The sequence below is a fragment of the Haliotis rufescens genome, unplaced genomic scaffold (assembly GCF_023055435.1).
Source record: "Haliotis rufescens isolate VD_foot unplaced genomic scaffold, xgHalRufe1.0.p SCAF_19, whole genome shotgun sequence".
NCBI lineage: Eukaryota > Metazoa > Mollusca > Gastropoda > Lepetellida > Haliotidae > Haliotis > Haliotis rufescens.
The window spans coordinates 16,567,052-16,591,138 of record NW_025963879.1 but is presented as its reverse complement, the minus strand read 5'-3'; the positions used below and the strand labels follow the sequence as shown (position 1 = coordinate 16,591,138).

Here is a 24,087-nt window from a genome sequence, read left to right as displayed (position 1 = left end):
CGTAGCAGCTAGACAAGTATTACACAAGATCCGGGTTAGAAAAAGTCTTCAGCAACCCATGCTTGCAGTAAAAGGCGACTATGCTTGTCTTAAGAGGCGACTAACGGGATCAGGTGGTCAGGCTCGTTGACATGGTTGATGAATGTCATTGATCCCAATTGTGTGGATCGATGCTCATGATATCAATCACTAGATTGTCTGGCCCAGACTCGATTATTTACAGACCACCGTCATATGGCTGGAATATTGCTGAGTGCGGTGTTAAACAACAAACAAACAAGTATTACACAACCCTTTCTAATGTACCCTGGGGAAGAGTCAATAACAAACTCCAGCTACAATGCACATGATGTGAGTCTTGTGCTGAGTTATCATGCTGCTGATGTTGAATGGATGTGGTGGAATTGATGTCGGGCGTTGTGAGGATGTGTCGTCAGCTCCAGACTCGGATTATTCCCAGACACAGGCCTGCACACGTCAACACCGTACCTGTGAATATAATCATAACTTAGCGCATCTACTTATTATCAACAAAAAAGTGAATCGTGAATATTTTTTGGATATTGTTATGGAATTGTGTTCCCCAAAAATATTCACGATGCAGGTCTCAGACGGTTACCACTTTGGTGAAACCCATGAGCACTGGGATGGTGCTGAAAAACCTAGAAGCATAATCGGGGAGAACCCACAATTGTAGGGTTCTGGCGTGTCCAAGGGACGCAACTCTGCACAGCAAATCGCGGCGCCTTAGACGACTGGGCCACCCGTGTCCCCTCATGAATATCAGTAGGAAAATACATAATACACACATGATAAATAGACCATTCATGTTTTCAGAATAAGATCATGACAACAAGAAAGACTATACATAATTAATAGACCATGTGTCCTCTTGCTACATAACAGTTTATCTCATCTTGTCATGTTATTTGATAGTTTTGCTTGACAACGGTATAAGGATCCATACCGAAATGTCGCCTTTACAGCAATTAAAGAAGTTGTTATCCATAAATTATGTCTACTTTGTCATCTGTCAACTTCAAAGTAATGCCTATCAAACAATTCAGGGATGATATTTGTCATTGCGAGTTTTCATGCAGCTGATGTTGAAGTCATTTACAGAAAGGGTTTGTTGTCAGCTGCAAAGTCAGATACAGAGGTGTCAGCAGATCTTTACACAGTGAGGTATCTATCAGGAGTGTTTTCAAAGCCCAACAAGACAGTAAGGCCGGTGACCCATAAATGTTGCCTGTCCATCTTCAAAGTTACCTGTCCACATTCAGATATAATAGATATTGAAAATTCGCCCAAAAAATGAGACAAGTCATGTCTTGATTCAGTTTACATAATGCATACAACCACTTGAGAATATCAAGAGTCAGCAGAAGATGACAAATCCCCCGGCCCCCACAATAGCAAAAGGGACCACTTCAGTCCCTGGCTAATACATCTACCAAGTTTGGATGAAAAATCTTTCACGGTTTTCAAGTTATGCTCCGGAAACGAAATATGGACGGACGGATAGACAGACCAGATGTTGACTATAAAAAATCTGAATAAAACTGAATATGTAAGTAGTCTTAAAATATCTGCCAGACAGTCGGGCAGGTGGAGGAAATTTCATGCAGCCTGACAGGAAAGTTACTAGCCACGGGCAGGTGGCAGGCATTTATTTTGGAAACTGTTTATCTGAGTAAATATGAGACAGATTTGGGGAGAAAAGAGTGGGATCCTTCAGGACTGATCCAGAGATCCAGGGACCCTGATATACTGGGATAGTGACGTGTACATGCTTGGTACAGGCGTTCCTACCTCCAGCAAACTTCAACACATCGTTCCTGTATATTTCATACTTGGTGAGGAGATGTGCAATCTGTGTCTCTATCTTCTGGTTCAGCTGGGTCAGATTCTTTTGATTTTCTGCATGCTGGAATGTCAACATGATCACCTTGTCATACGAGTTTTATTCTTCAAGCAAAATGCTCGATACACATGACAAAACCCCTGCCTTATACACCTCCAATCTCGCTAAGATCAGATCTTAGTGCTCACTACCGCTACACACAGATCACATTACAGGTTACAGGTCACATCAGAATGACCTATCATCCGACCAATCAGAGTGTCGCTTACCAGACCATTATGATGAAATTTTGAATGTGTTTTCTATTCATGCAACCTCAAATAGGTTAGCCAGGCATTCACACGTGTCACAGCTCCTCCTCACACACAAGCCCCTCCTTCACACATCTCATAGCCCCTCCTCACACACAAGAACCTCCATCAAACATCTCACAGCTCCTCCTCACACACAAGTCCTTCCTTCACCCATCTCACAGCTCCTCCCCACACACAAGCCCTTCCTTCACACATCTCACAGCTCCTCCCCACACACAAGCCCCTCCTTCAACCATCTCACAGCTCCTCCTCACACACAAGCCCTTCCTTCACACATCTCACAGCTCCTCCTCACACACAAGCCCCTACTTCACCCATCTCACAGCTCCTCCCCACACACAAGCCCCTACTTCACCCATCTCACAGCTCCTCCCCACACACAAGCCCCTCCTTCACCCATCTCACAGCTCCTCCCCACACACAAGACTGTCCTCACACACAAGTCCTTCCTTCACACATCTCACAGCTCCTCCTCACAAACAAGCCCCTCCTCACACACAAGTCCTTCCTTCACCCATCTCACAGCTCCTCCTCACACACAAGCCCCTCCTCACACACAAGCCCCTCCTTCATCCATCTCACAGCCCCTCCTCACACACAAGAACCTCCATCACACATCTCCTCACACACAAGCCCCTCCTTCACCCATCTCGCAGCCCCTCCCCACACACAAGTCCTTCCTTCACACATCTCACAGCTCCTCCTCACACACAAGCCCCTCCTCACACACAAGTCCTTCCTTCACACATCTCACAGCTCCTCCTCACACACAAGCCCCTCCTCACACACAAGTCCTTCCTTCACACATCTCACAGCTCCTCCTCACACACAAGCCCCTCCCCACACACAAGTCCTTCCTTCACACACAAGCCCCTCCTCCTCACACACAGGCCCCTCCTCACACACAAGTCCTTCCTTCACACATCTCACAGCTCCTCCTCACACACAAGCCCCTCCTCACACACAAGCCCCTCCTTCACGCATATCACAGCCCCTCTTCACACGTAAGCCCCTCCTACACACATATCACAGCTCCTCCTCACAGGCAAGCCCCTCCTTCACTCACAAATCCCTCCTCACACACAAGCCTGTCCTTCACACACAAGTCCTTCCTTCACACATCTCACAGCTCCTCCTCACACACAAGCCCCTCCCCACACACAAGCACCTCCTTCACACACAAGCCCCTCCTTCACCCATCTCACAGCTCCTCCCCACACACAAGCCCCTCCTTCAACCATCTCACAGCCCCTCCTCACACACAAGAACCTCCATCACACATCTCCTCACACACAAGCCCCTCCTTCACCCATCTCGCAGCTCCTCCCCACACACAAGTCCTTCCTTCACACATCTCACAGCTCCTCCTCACACACAAGTCCTTCCTTCACACATCTCACAGCTCCTCCTCACACACAAGCCCCTCCTCACACACAAGCCCCTCCTCACACACAAGCCCCTCCGTCACACATCTCACAGCTCCTCCTCACACACAAGCCCCTCCTTCACACATCTCACAGCTCCTCCTCACACGTAAGCCCCTCCTTAACACATCTCACAGCTCGTCCTCACACACAAGCCTCTCCTCACACACAAGCCCCTCCTTCACGCATATCACAGCTCCTCCTCACAGGCAAGCCCCCCCTTCACTCACAAATCCCTCCTCACACACAAGCCTGTCCTTCACACACAAGCCCCTCCTTCACGCATATCACAGCCCCTCCTCACACACAAGCCCCTCCACACATCTCACAGCCCCTACTCACACACAAGCCCCTCCACACATCTCACAGCCCCTACTCACACACAAGCCCCTCCACACATCTCACAGCCCCTTCTCACACACAAGCCCCTCCTTTACACATCTTCAAGTCATGTGCATATCAAGTGTATTGATGCCCATTTACAGAAGTACCCTATACTTACTGCCTCCACTGCTCGGCTTCGCTCCAAGTTGATGTCAAGTGTCATCTGACCTTTCAACTTTCCAATCTCATCTCGCAATGAGTCTTTGATTTGACGGATTTCAAATGACTGTTTCTGAATAAGAAGCAAGGAGTGATTCAAATCACTTTCAAATACAAAATTATCAATGGCTTCAAATCAACACAACAGATGGAGATTGTAACTGTGAGGAGGCCACCTTTTCAGACAACCATCTTGGACAACCAATCCACATCTCTGTGATGCTGATACAGCTGATGGGGGTCCATTTCCAAGTCTCACACAGATTATCAGTACTCCCCCGGTTTTATCACGTTCATTAGATTTGGAAATAAATCAAGATAATTGTACCATGTATTCACAAGCTGATGCATTAATGGTGTGATTAACCTCCGTCTGGTTGCGTAGCGAGGAGAACTCACTCTTCGACAATCGGACTCATCTCCGTCTGGTTGCGTAGCGAGGAGAACTCACTCTTCCACAATCGGACTCATCTCCGTCTGGTTGCATAGCAAGGAGAACTCACTCTTCGACAATCGGACTCATCTCCGTCTGGTTGCTTAGCGAGGAGAACTCACTCTTCGACAATCGGACTCATCTCCGTCTGGTTGCGTAGCGAGGAGAACTCACTCTTCGACAATCGGACTCATCTCCGCCTGGTTGCATAGCGAGGAGAACTCACTCTTCGACAATCGGACTCATATCCGTCTGGTTGCGTAGCGAGGAGAACTCACTCTTCGACAATCGGACTCATCTCCGTCTGGTTGCGTAGCGAGGAGAACTCACTCTTCCACAATCGGACTCATCTCCGTCTGGTTGCATAGCAAGGAGAACTCACTCTTCGACAATCGGACTCATCTCCGTCTGGTTGCGTAGCAAGGAGAACTCACTCTTCGACAATCGGACTCATCTCCGTCTGGTTGCATAGCAAGGAGAACTCACTCTTCGACAATCGGACTCATCTCCGTCTGGTTGCGTAGCGAGGAGAACTCACTCTTCGACAATCGGACTCACCTTCGTCTGGTTGCGTAGCGAGGAAAACTCACTCTTTGACAATTGGACTCACCTCCGTCTGGTTGCGTAGCGAGGAGAACTCACTCTTCTGCAGCATGACCATGTCCTTCTTCACTGAGGAGATCTCCGCCATGAGCTGCTGGACGCGAATCTCCTGCTCTGACTTGCTGATCATGTGGTTAGACTGGTGCTTGATGGTAGTGTTCACGATGTCGACAAGACAACCAGTCATCCCCTCCGACTGTTCACGAGTAAATCCTGATACAGAAACAACATTTGACAATCACAACAAATATATTCACTCAACCAGGGAATTCCAAATAAAGTGCCCTCATATCATGGCTCAAGCCTATTTAACAGACCTGGTTCTAAAGTACGACCAAACATCATTATGTTCAGATTAAAATAAAAAATGCTTCAAAGAGGGTTTGGGTGATCCTGGCACAGTCAGGCTGGTTAGGCTCATCATCAGCTCAGGGCCCTTGCCCCCTCTACACGCAGCCAAGACAGCGAATGGGACTTCTCCCAGGAAGCGCTGCCTAGTCATACCCACGAAGAACTTTTCGGAGAATGTGAAAACTCCCCAACACTGCAGCCTATAATTATTATCATTATCATTATTATTATTATTAAAGTGACAGTACACACCCTGCTGTTCCAGCTTCTTGACAAGCTCCAGTGTGTTGAAGAAGTAGATCTCTTTGACTGTGGCAGGGTCCACCTGCCATACATCATAAGCCACTGGAACATGACACAGAATATACTTGACTTTAGCTCAGGAACTACATCCTACTTTCACAATGTTGCAAAAGCATCACAAAACAGCGACTGCTGGGAGATTATCTGTTATTTCCATCATTGCCCAAAGAAAGAAAACATAAAGGCAAACTATAAAAAAATAATTTCTAACACACAAGCAATTGCCATAAATGGGTTTTGAACATGGTTGCCATATTGAAAATTGGATTTGAACCTCAAGAACATATTCAAGTGGCATCGTTGGCGGCAATATGCATACTCCATTTCTACTTCATTGGTCAAATGGTTTCTGAAAAGATGCTTACAAATGCTGACACCAAAGGATGACAGACAATCAAGCCATGAAATACATTCACTTGACTTTTACTGAGGAGAACCAACCTTGGTGACCTTGAGTGCCCTGCCATGTCAAGCTAATTATCAGATATTTTGCCAGGGTTCCAGATACTTTCTTGAGCTATTGAGTATTAACTCACATATTATCATTCTAGTTTGGTATTGATAGGTTTCTTTGAGTATTCAAAATATTTTTACTCCCTTGGGTCTGCGTAATACTAAAGACGTTAAAAGATGGTACTTGTTGTTACCTTGTCTGGCGCTCGGCATTAAGGGGCTAAAACAAGGACTGGTTGGCTTGGAGTCAGGATACTATGTCTGAGTGGGGTATTGCCTATACTACTCAAGTTAAACTGTGGCATGGTATCTCAGTGGGCTAGCACTATAAATTGGCATCAGTCAGGACTGGTACAAGCAGCCACACGCACACACACACACATGCACACGTACACATACGCGCACATATACACACACACGCATGCACGTCGCTATATGAGTGCAATAATCTTCAACACGATGTTACATACAATTTAACCTCACCAATCAGTTGGGTATTTTAACTTATTATGTTAATGAATAGACCTTTCATAAAAAAGTAATTCAGCTTAAAATGTTGGTAACTTGTAACATGGTGGATCCAGAGGGGCGGTCCACGGGTCCATCCAGACCCAATTTTTTTAAAACCAAATGAAGAATGTTGTAGGCAGTAAAATCTTCTACTGAAAGAGGATTTTGATATTTTGGATCCCTTCCTTTTAAAAATGCTGGATCAGCTCTTATCTAATTGGCATCTGTTCATGTATGCCGTCTGTCTTGATGCTGATATGGAAGATACAGATGTTGAATAAAGGTCATAAAAACCCATCCACGATAAAGGACTTTCACTAAAACATTAGTATTCACACAGCACACGGTGCCACAGATGCCATCTGTATTCTAGGTAAACTAACCCACTGATCCATGCATTTACTGGTGTTTTACCAAGCAGCAGCGCATATGCTGGTATATCATGTTTTGATTTAGACAGAAACCTACGTGTCAGGTCAAAATAGCACTGCAACTATCTGCCGTATTTACTCTAATCAATGGTCCATTTCTAACATTAAAATTGTCTGGCGTATATCGAAGACAATGACTCAATTCTTTTACGGCTTAATGAGAATTGACATGTTTCTGGGATCCAGCACAAGGTTTTACATGATGCAGAAATATGTGCCAAGAATAGAATCATGCAGAAAACAAATACCATATTCTACATAATAAGCCCCCAGGGCGCTCTTAAAACTGGAATATTATTTTGGTGAAAGATCGTTAATTTCGAAGTTTATGCTGACAGCCTGAAATGTTTATATACAACAGATATATTTTTCCAGAATTTACCGTATTCAACGTAATAAGTGCCCCGTTCTAACAAGCGCCCACAGCAATATTTGCTAATATATTGGCTAGTGAACAATACCAATTAGCACCCCTTCCGATTGATCAATGTACACAACACTTATTTATTCGTATATAATACGCACTCGTGTGTTATATGCACCCTTAATTATGGGGAATTAAATTCTGGAACAATGTATCTCTCGTATATAAACATTTCAGGCTGTCAACATAAAACACAAAATTTATCATTCAACTCTGTTTTGTTTTTCACCAAAATAATATTCTAATGAGAGCCCCCTATTTCTAATTTTGAGAGCACACTGGATGCTTATTACGTCGAATACGGTAATTGCCAATAATAAAGGGTCCATATAACATGATCGAGTGTGTATTATACATGAATAAATTTAAGTCTTGTGTACATCGATCAATCGGAAGGGGTGCTAATTGGGATTGTTCACTTGCCAATATATTAGAAAATATCGCTGTGGGTGCTTATTAGAGCAGGGCGCTTATTTCGTCGAATACGGTATATTTCATCATGAAGGACACACGATAATATTCATTTCACCCAATGTTTGATAAAAAATGTAATGGTCCTGTTTGCTAACTATGTCATATAATCTTATAATTACAAGCAACACACCGCTCATCCAGTAACATCAGCCGTAGTGACTACTCATACAACAATTAAAGGATATGAAACGCTTGAAACGAAGACATGGGCGATTCACAATGTCAGACACTCGTATTCGATTCAAAACGCATTAATTTCATGATTTACGGTACATATTGCATGCCCCAATAATGAATATAGAACGCGTGTTTATTCATAATTAAATTTCTTAACAATGCTAAACAACTTCATGGTACTAAACTTAACTTTTTTAATGGTATATAAACAACCATACGAGCATGTCTACTCACATAGCAAGATTGCATCATACAGATCTTCGACACAATTTTAAAATCGTCAGATGTTTAAAGGAGTTGATAATGTACCTGTGCTTTCAGGGACCACTTGAGCTTCTGTACTATCGATCTTAGAAGCAGTCGTCATTGTGGGACTGACCTCAACCATGTCTACCGCCGCGACGGCTTTGGGACGATTGAGAAATGGTTCCGACTGTTGCGCTGCTGCTACGGTTGGAGTTTGAGATCCTTTACCGTGAACCCTTCTACACGTGCTGAGTTGCTTATGTGCCTCGTGAAGTAATAACATATGCCTTCTACAAAGCCTCGCCATTGTCATTCCCTTCATAATTCCCTCAGTCTTCTACCTACACTCGTAAATTCGCGAACATTGGTTTCTGTTTTCGTAGCACTTAATTTAGAGTTACCCGTCCCTTTAGTATGACGCGGCAAGCTCCTTCCCAGCGCGTGACACCTTCGTTACACTCTCGGTATAGAGAGCTCGACGAACGGACTATCGCTGTGAGGAGCTTGATGACGCGGAATGTGAAAGAAGTTTCTGTAAAATCTCTCACGTCAGTTTCACTTCCATTCGTCATAGTGCCTCAGGTATGTGACTGAAATTAATGGTATATCAACTGAATGTAATGAAACGGATGTAAATGAAATCAGCAGTTACATGTATAAGATAATATTGCCTGTGTAAATGATGCAGTTGTAACTGTTATGAATAGTCCAGTCATACTGTTGTGAAAGTGCAGCAGGCATCCAGTTTAGGGACTGGGCATCTGTTACAGGGGAGGGGGAAGGGAGGAGGGGGGTACCAATCTTAGAACTGTATCATATTTAGCTGACACCCCTTAAATATTGTTCAAATTTATATATTTAAAAAAATAAATTAATAAATAAAACTATTAAAAAAATTAAAGGACCAGCTCCATTATAGCCAGGTGTACTGTCCCCAGCTCTGGTGTTATGTAATTTCATAACTAAAACGAGTTTGTACCCAAAGTCATTCATAACCCTAAAGAAATCTCTGTTATACTATATTCATATTACTAACAATTCCGGGATATGTGTGCGGAGTATATATATCCATGCCCAGAGACATGTGTTTTAGTGGGGTATATATTCATGCCCTGACTCTGGGGGACATGTGTTCTAGAGGAGTATATATTCATGCCCTGACTCTGGGGGACATGTGTTCTAGTGGAGTATATATTCATGCCCTGACTCTGGGGGACATGCGTTCTAGTGGAAGTATATATTCATGCCCTGACTCTGGGGGACATGTGTTCTAGTGGAGTATATATTCAAGCCCTGACTCTGGGGGACATGTGTTCTAGTGGAGTATATATTCAAGCCCTGACTCTGGGGGACATGTGTTCTAGTGGAGTATATATTCATGCCCTGACTCTGGGGGACATGTGTTCTAGTGGGGTATATATTCATGCCCTGACTCTGGGGGACATGTGTTCTAGTGGAGTATATATTCATGCCCTGACTCTGGGGGACATGTGTTCTAGAGGAGTATATATTCATGCCCTGACTCTGGGGGACATCTGTTCTAGTGGAGTATATATTCATGCCCTGACTCTGGGGGACATGTGTTCTAGTGGAGTATATATTCATGCCCTGACTCTGGGGGACATGTGTTCTAGTGGGGTATATATTCATGCCCTGACTCTGGGGGACATGTGTTCTAGTGGAGTATATATTCATGCTCTGGCTCTGGGGGACATGTGTTCTAGAGGAGTATATATTCATGCCCTGACTCTGGGGGACATGTGTTCTAGTGGAGTATATATTCATGCCCTGACTCTGGGGGACATGCGTTCTAGTGGAGTATATATTCATGCCCTGACTCTGGGGGACATGTGTTCTAGTGGAGTATATATTCATGCCCTGACTCTGGGGGACATGTGTTCTAGTGGAGTATATATTCATGCCCTGACTCTGGGGGACATGTGTTCTAGTGGGGTATATATTCAAGCCCTGACTCTGGGGGACATGTGTTCTAGTGGAGTATATATTCATGCCCTGACTCTGAGGGACATCTGTTCTAGTGGGGTATATATTCATACCCTGGCTCTGGGGGACATCTGTTCTAGTGGAGTATATATTCATGCCCTGACTCTGGGGGACATGTGTTCTAGTGGAGTATATATTCATGCCCTGACTCTGGGGGACATGTGTTCTAGTGGGGTATATATTCATGCCCTGACTCTGGGGGACATGTGTTCTAGTGGAGTATATATTCATGCTCTGGCTCTGGGGGACATGTGTTCTAGTGGAGTATATATTCATGCCCTGACTCTGGGGGACATGTGTTCTAGTGGAGTATATATTCATGCCCTGACTCTGGGGGACATGCGTTCTAGTGGAAGTATATATTCATGCCCTGACTCTGGGGGACATGTGTTCTAGTGGAGTATATATTCATGCCCTGACTCTGGGGGACATGTGTTCTAGTGGAGTATATATTCATGCCCTGACTCTGGGGGACATGTGTTCTAGTGGGGTATATATTCAAGCCCTGACTCTGGGGGACATGTGTTTTAGTGGAGTATATATTCATGCCTTGACTCTGGGGGACACGTGTTCTAGTGGAGTATATATTCATGCCCTCACTCTGGGGGACATGTGTTCTAGTGGAGTATATATTCATGCCCTGGCTCTGGGGGACATGTGTTCTAGTGGAGTATAGCCCAGACTCTGGGGGCACGGGTTCTAGTGGAGTATATATTCATGCCCTGACTCTAGGGGACATGGGTTCAGGTAGAGTATAGCCCAGACTCTGGGGGCACTGGTTCTAGTGGAGTATGTTTTCATGCCTTCACTTCGGGGGCATGTGCCCTAGTATATATATATGCATGTGTAAGTTTTGGGGTAGGGGGAGATGTGTGCTAGTGGATTACTGGATTATCAACCCACACTAATGGTACCTGGGCATGTGTGCCAGTGGAGTATATATCCATGCCGTCATGTGTCCTTGTATTAATCCAGGCTGTTAGTTCTGGGACAAGTGCACAGTGGTTGGCACTGCAGGGAACCCATGGCACAAAACCATCTCCCTCGTCATAAGGATACAGTTGCTGTGGAATTGTGTTCTTGATCATGTACCAAGATCCAATGATAATACTCATTATTGACAATTCTAACATTAATAAATAGGAATTTTCTGAAATACAAAGGCAATTTCCTCAACATCGTCCACACCACGAGTGATCCTGGCAACTCGATCTTGGGAGGAGGGATTGGTGCATAGCTTGCAAACCTTTTGACATCACACTTCTGTGTGAGTAGGATCTGTAACATGTTGCTAAACTGCTCATGTATTCATTGACCAGAAACCCGCCAGTATGTCCCAGATTTAATTTAATTGTACGACCAACATTTTACAGTTGAATTTTATGAACTGGCCTTTTGATATGAATCTTAATGTTCATTTTTGTTTCGTAAAGTTTTCACATTAAAGTTCCATGACATGAATTGAACCTTCAACCTCAAATAACATGTTTAGGTTTTGTAACCCAGTGAACCACCAGGGCATGTGATGAAATGGTGTTCATCCTTACAAGTTTCATGTCATAACTTCAGTTTTGTGCATGCTGCATGTTGTCACCTTTCATTGAATTCCTTTTATACCACAACACACTGTATTGTTTCACTTATTTTCCAAACATGTTATTCTTTCTGTTATTGCTTGCAGTTAGATGGTTCATAAGTTGGATTAACCCCCCAATAATCTCCCTCTGCCCTCGGCACTCCCTAATATCCCTCAAGGCATACATCATCAGCCCAGACCCAGGAGTCTTGCTTTTTTTATCCTTTACACAATAACCACAAAAAATAAATGTTATTTACAATAGTTTATTCCTCAGCTGTTGACAGCAGTGCACATACAAAAGGCTGTCACAAAAACATTGTAATTCACAACGATAAATATAGCAAAACTTGACATATACAAACACAGAAACAGGTCGACGGACCACACCCACGTATGAGTGAGTGATGGAGTGAGTAGGGGTTTGTGCGCTTTTATTGCAACACTCAATTCATATAAGGGCAGGGACAGCAGAAATGGGATTCACATATTTAATCCACGTTGGAAATTGCATGCCTTAACCACTAGGCTATCTCATCACCCATCTTAAACATAAAGATGCAGTGAGCCATTATGCCACGGTTATAGGTGCTAGAGGGACCAGAGATGACATTAGTAATTAGTATTAGAAATAATGTTTCACGGATGTGACAAAAAAGCATGTGATCATATCGTAGATACAATTTTCAAAATTAAGTAAATTGAATTTCAGTTAAATGAAAATGAGTGAGTGAGTTGTGTTAACACTGCTTTTAACAGAATTCCAGTTATATCACGGTGTGTCGGCTTAATGTGGGAGGAAAGCCTGAAGTGATGCAGGTCTTAGGCGTTTACCACTTCCGTGAAATCCATGAGCACGGGTATGGTGCTGACGAACCTAGAAACATAGTCGGGGCAAACCGGGATTCCAACCCACAATCATAGGTTTCTGGACCAAGGGACGCAACTCAGCACAGCGCCTTAGACGACAGGGCCACCTGTGCCCCCTAAATGAAAATGAATATGAGCAAGGACGTTTGAATGTTTTCCAGTAATATGACTGTATACTGGTAAGCATAATGTTGGAGGAAGCTCTAAAGTGATGCATGTTTTATAAGTTTACCACTTTGGTAAAATCCACCCGCATTGTACACCAGTAATATAGCAAGGAAAATATTTAGGATAAATCTTCAAGCTTAAACTTAGCCACTAAGGGATGTAACCCTAACAGTTTCTTCACGGCGTGTCAGCTTCATGTGGGAGGACACCAAAAGTGATGCAGGTCATCGACGTTAACCACTTTGGTGGAACCCAGAAACACGGGAATGGTGCCAACAAACCAAGAATTAAAACTGGGCTAAACATGGGGTTCAACCCACCATCATATGATTCTGACACTCCTCCATAAGCTGTCTCCAACACTCTATGGCTGACGGAGAACTAATTCTGTGTTTGAACATGACAACACATTATGACAAACAATAAATAGTCCATTGATATTGAACACAAGCATCTTATCAACTGACTATCTGTGCAAGTACAGAAGCACCTCTGGTTCGTGAATTTGTATGTACTTTAAGATGCATGGTCACTGAAAATGAGTAATTATGAAGATGTCACAGTTATAAATATTTAGAAAATGTCTTCAGTATATAAAAATGATTTTCACAAATTGGTCAAGATAAAAACATAGCAAAAACAAATACATGCACCAATAAGATGAGCATGTCTTGAATACTTTGAAGCAAACATGCATCTAGCCAAGGTCAAACAATTTTATGTTGCTTAGCAACATGGTGCAACAAGTACCAGTATACAGTGGGGCTTCAAGCACTGTCTTAATAAGAATTCTTTTTATTTTATTCTCTATTTACAAGATATACACCTAGCACTATATTCCTGACTTTTTTTCATAAAATATTAAAATCAACAAACTCTCTTTGCAGCAACATGACACGAAAGAGGAATCTCATTTCACATTTTTTTTAACCAAGAATTTAGCATTAGATGTATATGGAGAAAATATGTAAAATAATAATAATTTTTATAAACAATGCTTCAAGAGCCTAAATCACTACAGCATTGGGTAAACAGATAGTGACACCAGGTGTCCCCTGGAGGACTGTAACAGACTAGTACTGTACAGACAGATAAGGCATGTTGTCAGGCAACATGGACGTGAGAATGTTGTGTGTTGGTGGAACTGTATGCAGTGTGACTGTAAAGAGTGGAATGGGCGGAGGAGAGGCAGAGTGTTGGGCATCTAGAGAAGGTGTCTGGGTCCGCACTAGATGTCATCTTGTCATGAACTCTGCTTGCGACGGACATCCCGGTCATAACTCTCATGCAGGTATTTCTTGTAGGCTGTTTGATTCTGCCACAAATCAGCTGCATTGCTGTTCAGGGGGCTGTCAATGTTTGGTTCTGAAATAAAGAACAGAAGTATTTAGGGACTGTTCGCCAATTCTATTTGGAATGTATTACTACACAAAAGGTTTTACCATTTGTTACACTATTGCGATGCTCATGATATCAGTCACTGGATTGTCGGGTCCAGATTCGATTATTTACAGACCACCGGCATATAGCAGGAATATTGCTGAGTGCGGCGTTTAACAACAAGCAAACCAACCATGAGATGAGTTTATCACCACTTTGAACAGTATTTAAGTTATATAAGAGTGTGTCAGCTTATAGACCGAAATGATGCAATTCGTAGACGTTTACCACTTCGGTCAAACCCACAAGTATGGTGCTGACAAACCTTCCAACCCATGTTCATAGGTTCCTGGCATGCTCAAGGGAAGCAACTTTGCTAATTGAATTACAGCACCTAAGACAACTGGGCCTACTGTGTCATACATTTTCTTATTAAGAAGAAAATAAAGACATGATAAACAGGTACTTTGAGCAGAGGTCAGATGTGTTATCATGATCATAGCTTGGAAAATACCCCAAACAATTGTAACTGATTATATTTGTTGATTGATTCTGTGGAAGAAAACAACTAAACCAAACAAACAACATGATCAATATGCAGTCCTGAATGACGTGCAACATGTGCTACTGACCACCAAGTAGGCTCTGTATGGACAGCAAGATGGTTCGGACATCGTAGAGAGCTGACCACTTTTCCTTGAGGATATCGAGACAGATGTTGCCATGTGTGTCAACGTTCGGATGGTAACAAGGAGTGTCAAACTTGACAGTTGGCGGCTTGTATGGGTACCCACTTGGAAATACCAAGGACAACTTGTACTTCAGTCCATCATATACCTACAGAAACATGGAATAATCAATGCAGTATATTAGTGTATATATATTGTTTCATGCTTATGATGCAGAAAATTTAAACTGGAACTAGTTGCCAAATCTCATTATTAATGCTATTATACAGCGTTGGAAATTGGTACTAGTCCTATAGTCCTTGCCAAACCGTCCAATAGTTTAGGTATCCTGGGTAGTAATAGAAATTTACCTTTTTCAAGGGTTTTGCTATATGTTATTATCATAAAGACTAGTGGATTACTGTTAGTTTCTATAGCTGCTATCATTGCATATATACATCCGGGATCTATCGAGGAAAAAAGTGCAACGGTCAGACAAGGTAACATATATAGTTGGCAAGTTAGGTGAGATAAAATGGGGTTTAAAGTCGTTCAAGATTATTGCACTTATATAGCGACGTACATTCTCGTGTGTGTGTCAGCTTGTACTAGTCCGCAGTTTGACATGAATAACCTACTCAGACACAGCATACTGACTCCCAGCCGACCAGTCTTTGTTTTAGCCCCTTAACATGTTATGCCGAGCGCTAGGCAGGTAACAAGAAGTACCATCTTTAACGTCTTTTGGTTTGATGTGGGCGGGGATCGAACCCCCAACCTTCCGCTCTCCGGACGGACACTCTACCACTAGACCACAGAGGTGGTCCAGTTGGCAAGTATCATATTTGATCAACTTGACACAGTAGGGAGTGATCAACGCTAAATCTAGTGCTTAACTATGTTGTTCGTTCAAAGGAATGTTACATGTTGTTGTTTCTGGCACGTGTAGTGAACCTGACATGAGGACATCACAATAACAAAATAAACTCAAAAACACCAGATTATTTTCATCACTTTATATTATGTGCACACTCACTCACATTTCTAAAACTAATTTCATGATTTACAATATATGAGATGAGTGAGTATGGTTTTACACTGCTTTTAGCAATATTCCAGCAATATCACGGCAGGGGACACCAGAAATTGGCTTCACACAATGCACCAATGTCTTGAATCGAACCCGGGTCTTTGGTGTGACAATCGAACGCTTTAACCACTAGGCTACCTGACCACTCCATATATGAGATGACGAGCTGGTAGCTAGTACTACATGTCAATTAACATGGTGAATGTTGGACACTGACATATCACACTGACTGTGACAAGTAAAACTGTCATCACAGATGAAACTTACCCAGGAGATAAAATAATTAACCTAACTCAATCCCTGTTAGGACTTAGATCTCTTTGTGAAACCAGTCCACCCAAATTTCCTCTCGTCTGGTAACAGCTGATGCTACAGATGTTAAGAATAAAATCAACTAAAATAAAGTCAAAATACAAGTTCTGGCTACTAGACTGAAATAATTTTGGCACAGACTGTAATCATGGTAATTGGGCTTTTGCCATGCCATGTTGAAAGTTTCAGAACTCCCTGCAAAACATGTTTGACAAACTTACTGTTCCAGTGCCACCTTCAATGGTGCCAACCCAACAGAAAAGATTGTCACCATCTGGAAATGCTGACACACCAGGCTCTCCTGATTTCTGAAAGTTGAAAAGGAGGATTATTATCGGGTCATAAGTGTTGTTGACATGGTGCATGGAGTTTAAGAAAGGATAACCTTAATATAGTTTTGATAGTGCACAAAAACACTTTCATGGGATGTTGGTTGGTTTGTTGTTCAACACCGCACTCAGCAATATTCCAGCTATATGACGGCGGTCTGTAAATAATCGAGTCTGGACCAGACAATCCAGTGATCAATATCATGAGCATCGATCCACGCAACTGGGATCGATGACATGCATCAACCAAGTCAGCGAGCCTGACTACTCGATCCCGTTAGTCGCCTTTTACGACAAGCATGCTGTAGACCTATTCTACCCCAGAATCTTCACGGGTCTTTCATGGGATGTATCCTTACAGACAGTCTCTACATGTATTCTTTGTTTGTTGTTTAATACTGCACTCGGCATATTCCAGCTATATGATAAGCATGGGTTTCTGAAGACCGCTTTTAACCCAGAACTTCACAGGGGTACATACTCAGTAGTTATTCCCCAGGTATCTGGTGTAAGATGGCAATTGTATTCATTCCCCCATGTCTATCCCCACATCTTTAAGTTATTTTTCATATTTTAGGTCTGGAAACCTATCTGCCATTCTCAAAACAGATAAGTTTAATGTCTTAGGCATCCAATTTTTTTTAAACTAAACATGCTAAAAGGTTCTGAGTTGATAAGATAGTTGCCATTTTTTCTCACATTTAGGGCATTTAACAAGAGTTATACATACCAACAATGTCATCAGTTCCTGTTGTAACCTGAAAGTAACAAGTTTCCTCTTTATTTTTGGCTGGTAAAGGTTAGGCAGAGAAGGCATGTTTAGGATCTCAAGCATGTCAATCATAACTTTGGTTTCATTTGCACATATGATCACAAGATCAGTGTTTAAAATAATTTTAACACCCAACAAGACAGTGATCGAGGTTACTCATAAGTGTTGCCTGCTATTCTTCAAAATTACCTGTGTATTCAGACATCATAAATATTGAAATATCACGTCTTGATACGGTTGACTTGAGAATTAGAGTCATAAGGCACCACTTCAGCCCCTGGTTAATACATACACAAGTTTGGATGAAAAATGTTTCAAGGTTTTCAAGTTATGCTCCGGAAACGAAATACGGTCGGACAGACAGACAAGATGATGACTATAATAAATCTGAATAAAACTGAATAGATGTGTTTTAAAATTATCTGCCAGACAGGCAGAGGAACATTTCATGCCGCCTGACAGGCAGGCAGTCATTTCAGACACTATACAGGGCAAAGCTTCAAACGTGTTATTAGAGCAATGACAAATCTTCAAAATGGTCCTTACAAAGGTCATAGCATGCATGCCCTGAATTAATCAAAATTACTTGCCAATAATAGTAGGGATATCATCGTATATTGATCTATTGGTAACTGTTTTACGTCAATCCTGAATTTCTGAATACAGACACTAAATTAATAATTCACCCCGACCAAGCCCATAGAACCGTGTATTTTTCTTAGACTAGCATTATGAGATGGACAATGGGAAGGCATGAAATTCATTTTTAAACATCTAAATTCTAAATGGATCATCAAGTTGCAGATAACTTTCATCTTTTCACATACATCTTATTATTAATCATATAGGCTACTGATATATCTCGATACTTAGGGGTCGATATTTCAATATAATCAATGAAACATTAGCCCATAGCTTCGTCAATTTGAAAATTAATGAAATCCTTGGTCCAAATGAGCTTCGCCTGTCCCACTTGTCCGCAGGAAAAGCACTTACTAATGAGAACGTTATTTTACAAAATTAAACCTGTCCACGGCTTCACATAATTCAATCTGATTTGGTGTTGAGAACACGAGCAGAAAGGATGAACACAAAATTGAAAACACTTTCAACACAAATCCTACCTTTTGGTCACTGAGTGGTTATCTTTAGACGTTGGCGTAGAGGTTGTTTTCTCTTTATTTTTGGCACTAGAAGAAACCTGATCAAAAAACATGTTTGCCATCTTTGTCAAAGGAGATATGTTTTTATCAGTACTGTTCAATCAATGTCCTGCGTTAGGTTTGAACTGACCACACTACACTCTCTGGATCAACATCCAATGAAATGCTCCGACAGAGTCATAAGCCAATCAAATAGCACAGTACAAATTCAGTCATTATTTAGGGACCATTCAGTATGTAAGAACTACATCCGGTCAATATTGTCTGAAGTGTTCATAAAATCGCCACCAAACTATCGCTGTTAAAGGATAATAATTGTGACAAATCATAACCGCGCAAACTTATATTAACTTTGAAATGTGACGTCGAAAAAAGCCATTGCATTCCTATAAACAAAATGAATTCAACTAGTCCTCCCTCTTTTAGTTTAAGAGTTATTACATAATTACTATAATAACATATAATTATCTCAACATGTTGGCAACACAACCATTTATTCCACGGCCAATTATATTGAAATAACTGTTGAGTTGGCGATCAGCTAATCAGGCCACAAAAATATTAAAGTCGCTTGAAATGTTTTGAACGACCAGGAATACCTTGTTAAAGTATTAATAAAAGATGTACTTGTTTCCACGGGACCAGTCGTAATTTGTTAGGACCCATATACATGACACGCATGTACATGTTGAAACGTTCATAGAAATAAATATATTGCTTTACTCACAAGCTCAATTTCCGAGTCACAAGTTTGTTTGTTAACGCCGCACACAGCAATATACCACATATATTACAACGGCATGTAAATATTCAAGACCAGTGATTGATATTATGAGCAACGATCAACGCCGCCGAGTTACGATGACGCTATCAACAAAATCATCCAGCCTTACCACCCGATCCATTAAGTGGCTTCGTGCGACCAACACTGTATCATATCTCAGCTTCCATGGTGCTGATTCAAAATGTCCACAGGTCCATATTTTGTTGCTGAATCACGATGTCGCGGGAAGGATGTTGAGGAATCGGAGAAAATGTCTGAAGTAGTCCGACATGATGACGTCATGGCGGATACCAAGGCTGTCATTCTTATATCCTACATCGACAGCAGATGACATAATTTTGTTTGTTGTTTAACGCCGCAGTAGCAATATTCCAGCTATATGAAGGCGGTCTGTAAATAATCTAGTCTGGACCAGACAATCCAGTGATCGACATCATGGGCATCGATCCACGCATCAACCAAGTTAGCGAGCCTGACCACCCGATCCCGTTAGTCGACTCTTACGACAAGCATAGTCACCTTTTACGGCAAGCATGGGTTGCTGAAGACCTATTCTACCCCAGATCTTCCTGTCCTCTTGATCTCAGGGAAATGAATGAAATGTAAATGACTGATTCAAAATTATAAGAGTCAGTAGCAAGGAAATTTTCAACTGGACAGACGGGCAGGTTGGAGAAAAATACACCTATCCCGACAGAAATGTTACTAACCTCTGGATAGAGGGCAGGCAGCTATGAGCTGTGTGGCAAGAATAAGATATTTTTATGTAGGTATCTCCCTCTTAGGAGGCCGCCTCCGTGGTCTAGTGGTAGAACGTCCGCCCGGAGAGCGGAAGGTTCGGGGTTCGATCCCCGGTCGCGCCATACCAAAAGCGTTAAAAGATGGTACAAGGACGTCGCTATATATATAAGTGCAGTAATATTGAACGCGACGTTAAACCCCATTTCACCTCACCCTTCATAAGACCTGTTGTACTGGAACAAGAACATGTTAACATTAATCAGTTTGTAAACAAGCACACCATTACCAATCTGATCCATTTGTGTCTGTGAGCGACTGAGAAGATTATTATATATCCGCCAGTTAGAAATTAACACCAATTATTTAGTGCATTCACTCGTTATCTGGAGCTAGAGGTGTTGAAATTCTTTAGCCCACAACTCTCTCTGCAATTGGCAATCCTCAATTTCTCCACTGATTAACAAGTCGTGTCGGACAGATCAAGAACAGTGCCTTCGAAGATGGTTGCTGCTGACTTCAAAATATTCTGCGTTTTCTGTTGTTTTATCTGTCAACAACAAAAAAGTAATTAAACATATTGGAGGCCATTTGGTCCAAACATATAAAGTTGAAATAAAGGACAAAAGTAAACAATAATAGTAAAATGTTACGAATAAAGAATGAGTGAGTGAGTGAGTTGGGTTTTACGCCGCTTTTAACAGTATTCCAGTTTTATCGCGGCGTGTCAGTTTAATGTGGGAGGAAAGCCCGAAGTGATGCAGGTCTCAGACGTTTAACACTTCTGTGAAACCCACGAGCAATGTTTGGACTACTTTCTCTGCTAGACGACAGATAAATTTGATTAAATAATTCACCCATTTTCAAAATGATGAAAAAGTAAATTTTAATCAGAACTAATTAGGACATCAGTTTTAGTTTAAATACAAAAAAAATAATTTCTTATCAACTCTACCATCATATATTTTTTTGTAAATCTATGATGATTTTCCCTCGTTTCTATTCATTTTTGTTGTACACTAGGCCATAATTATGTAATTTATTTAAAGAAAAGTGAGACGGGAGGCATTTGGTAAAGTGCGCATGCTAATCCTGTTATTACACGATCTGGCTATAAAGAGTGTTTATTTATTTTACTGTTTACTTAATTTCGGCGAAGTCGTGTGTGAACTGATTGGCAGATTCGCACCAACTCACTTTTATTTACAGCAACCACGTAGTCTGCAGGAGAAAATGACCCCATAAATTATATTAGTGAAAAGGCGCCTCGATTCGCTGTGCAGAGTTGCGTCCCTTGTGCACGCCAGAAACAGAAACCTATGATTGTGGGTTCGAATCCCGGTTCGCCCCGATTATGTTTCTAGGTTTGTCAGCACCATACCCGTGCTCGTGGGTTTCACCGAAGTGTTAAACGTCTGAGATCTGCATCACTTTGGACTTTCCTCCCACATTAAGCTGATATAACTGGAATAATGTTAAAAGCGGCGTTAAACCCAACTCACTCACTCACTCACTCACTCACCCACCCACCCACCCACCCACTCACTCACTCACTCACTCACTCACTCACTCACTCACTCACCTTTCCTCTCATCTGTAGGAGTTTGCTTTGCCACCTTATCCCCATATCTCCAGTATGTGTAATTGTCTCCTTCTTCTCTGGCTTTTTAAGTGACAATGCGTGCTACTAATAGTTAAAACACCCCAAACGAAATAACAATTAATAATATCATATGGGAGAGAAGGGTCTCATGTAACAATTGTATCATCTAGATAAGTTATTTTGGGGGCCTTTTTCGGGGCCATTTTTCCAAAATTTGTGGCCTCTACCGTTAATCTTTGGGACTATTTTCTCCAAATTGCCTGGGGCCATCTGGATACCATGTTGGTTTTGATTGTGCTTTCTAGCCTAATACTCGAAATATCAGTGTAAATCTCAAACTTAAGGAATTTAGTCTTTTATCCGACATCGAACTTTTCGACATCAACACGGCACCAAAATCAATGTTATGCGTTGAAAATTGAAATCGGCGAAATCTTTGTGTTCCAAATATGCATTCATATGCTGTGTCACGTGCCCATGCAAGCCGGTCTACGAATCAAGTTCAGCCACATTAAATGTCTCCGTTATTGTAGCAAAATGTCTAACTTAAACGCTAGAATTGAAGGCGTATTATTATTATTATTCACGCCTGCATACGAACATCTCAAAACACATCTGCGCTCCTATAATAACTTGGCATTTGTAGGAATACCAGAGTAAAAGACAAGTTGCGTGGTACATATGCTTGGACCAACCAGACAAGCCAGTGATTAACAGACAGAGCATTGAACCACCGGGTGGTGCATAACCAAATGTGACCGGATGTGCACGTGTTTCTTCACCCCTATTAAAGGACCAGCTATTGGTTGGTTGGTTTGTTGTTTTACGCCGCACTCCGCAATATTCCAGCTATATGACGGCGGTCTGTAAATAATCGAGTCTGGACCAGTCAATCCAGTGATTGATATCATGAACATCGATCCACGAAATTTGGATCGATGACATGCTTCAACCAAGTCAGAGAGTCTGACCACCCGATCCTGTTAGTCGCCTCTTACGACAAGCATGGTCACCTTTTATGGCAAACATGAGTTGCTGAAGATCTATTCTATCCCGGATCTTCACGGGTTAGCTAGTTATTCTGTCCTAATATATCGTAATATATATATATATATATAATAACAAATATATCCAATACAGCAAATGCAAGTCTATAACATTTGGCAAGTCTAGATTACTGCAGTATCAGGTCGGAAAATGAAGAAAGTCTTTGGGCTCCCTTTTATCATTTTGTATATCTTCAAATTAACAACTGTTTTTCTTCTGTAAAATAGTTCATTTCAGAGACCTAACACGCGACTGTGCTTGTCGTAAGAGGCGACTCACGGGATCAGGTGGTCAGTCTCGCTGACTTGGTTGATGCATGTCAGCGTATCCCAATTGCGTAGATCGATGTTCATGATATCAATTGTTAGACTGTCTGGCCCAGAGTCGATTATGTACCCTCCGCCGGTATATAGCTGGAATACTGCCGAGTCCGCGAAAACAAACACATATAGCGCGTGTCTGGGCTCCCTCTAACATTACTATTTTACAATGGGGGCGGCGTGGTTCGGGTTCGATTCCCCGGAATGTGTGAAGCCCATCTGTGGCGCCCCCTGGGCGTGTCATTGCTAGAATATTGCTAAAAGTGGCGCAAAACCCAACTTACTTTACAATGAGACATGAAGCATACATTCAGAGAGGGTGAAGGAAAATATTGTTTACCATTATTGTTATTATAAGTGACTGCAATGTCGTTCCGCACAAAAACAAACACGGGCCTAGCGTTGACCCTAGAACTACGTCAGCTCTTGAAATGTTTACGCCAGGCAAAGCACACACAAGATAAACGTCCTATCGTATAACGCCAGTTACATATCAATAGCGTTATCATGTGTGCTCTTATGGGCTAACGCGTAGAGCAAACGTTATCTTGCAAATATTTGACGGGAAATTATTACTTTAGGTCCAACTTCCTCGTTCAGGGGGGATAAACATGTTTTGTTACGTATCTCTACAGTGCGGCGAGCAACATGCAGCAAATAGCTTCAGACTCGGAGCAGACACGAGTCATCGTGGAGAGGATTGCGTTCACATT

The 24,087-nt window shown here is 42.1% G+C and overlaps 2 protein-coding genes across 2 annotated transcripts; both read right to left on the bottom strand.

Moving 5' to 3' along the window:
- Nucleotides 1-325: 325 nt before the first annotated feature.
- On the bottom strand, nt 326-8,952 carry LOC124137582 (mitochondrial calcium uniporter regulator 1-like). The gene is made up of 6 exons (XM_048398936.1): nt 8,614-8,952; nt 5,785-5,877; nt 5,189-5,394; nt 4,105-4,218; nt 1,813-1,927; nt 326-489 (listed from the first exon to the last, which is right to left on the bottom strand). The coding sequence occupies exons 1-6, from the start codon at nt 8,870-8,872 to the stop codon at nt 434-436; spliced, it is 843 nt and encodes a 280-aa protein (XP_048254893.1). The 5' UTR covers nt 8,873-8,952; the 3' UTR covers nt 326-433.
- Nucleotides 8,953-12,380: 3,428 nt separating this feature from the next.
- LOC124137585 (ubiquitin-conjugating enzyme E2 C-like) lies at nt 12,381-19,105 on the bottom strand. Its single transcript, XM_046503950.2, has 5 exons — nt 18,844-19,105; nt 17,678-17,705; nt 16,840-16,926; nt 15,181-15,385; nt 12,381-14,533 (listed from the first exon to the last, which is right to left on the bottom strand). The coding sequence occupies exons 1-5, from the start codon at nt 18,942-18,944 to the stop codon at nt 14,412-14,414; spliced, it is 543 nt and encodes a 180-aa protein (XP_046359906.1). The 5' UTR covers nt 18,945-19,105; the 3' UTR covers nt 12,381-14,411.
- Between the last annotated feature and the right edge of the window lie 4,982 nt (nt 19,106-24,087).

Bases quoted from the DNA above. Each gene is read 5' to 3' on its own strand.
- LOC124137582 (XM_048398936.1), bottom strand. From the start codon at position 8,872: ATGAAGGGAATGACAATGGCGAGGCTTTGTAGAAGGCATATGTTATTA. The intron at 4,219-5,188 runs GTGAGTCCAATT...CTTCTTATTCAG, and splicing joins CGCTACGCAACCAGACGGAG to AAACAGTCATTTGAAATCCG. The intron at 490-1,812 runs GTAGGAACGCCT...TTATATTCACAG, and splicing joins TGTGTTGAAGTTTGCTGGAG to GTACGGTGTTGACGTGTGCA.
- LOC124137585 (XM_046503950.2), bottom strand. From the start codon at position 18,944: ATGGCAAACATGTTTTTTGATCAGGTTTCTTCTAGTGCCAAAAATAAA. The intron at 17,706-18,843 runs GTAGGATTTGTG...TGTTACTTTCAG, and splicing joins AACCACTCAGTGACCAAAAG to GTTACAACAGGAACTGATGA. The intron at 14,534-15,180 runs GTCAGTAGCACA...TCTTTATTTCAG, and splicing joins CATACAGAGCCTACTTGGTG to AACCAAACATTGACAGCCCC.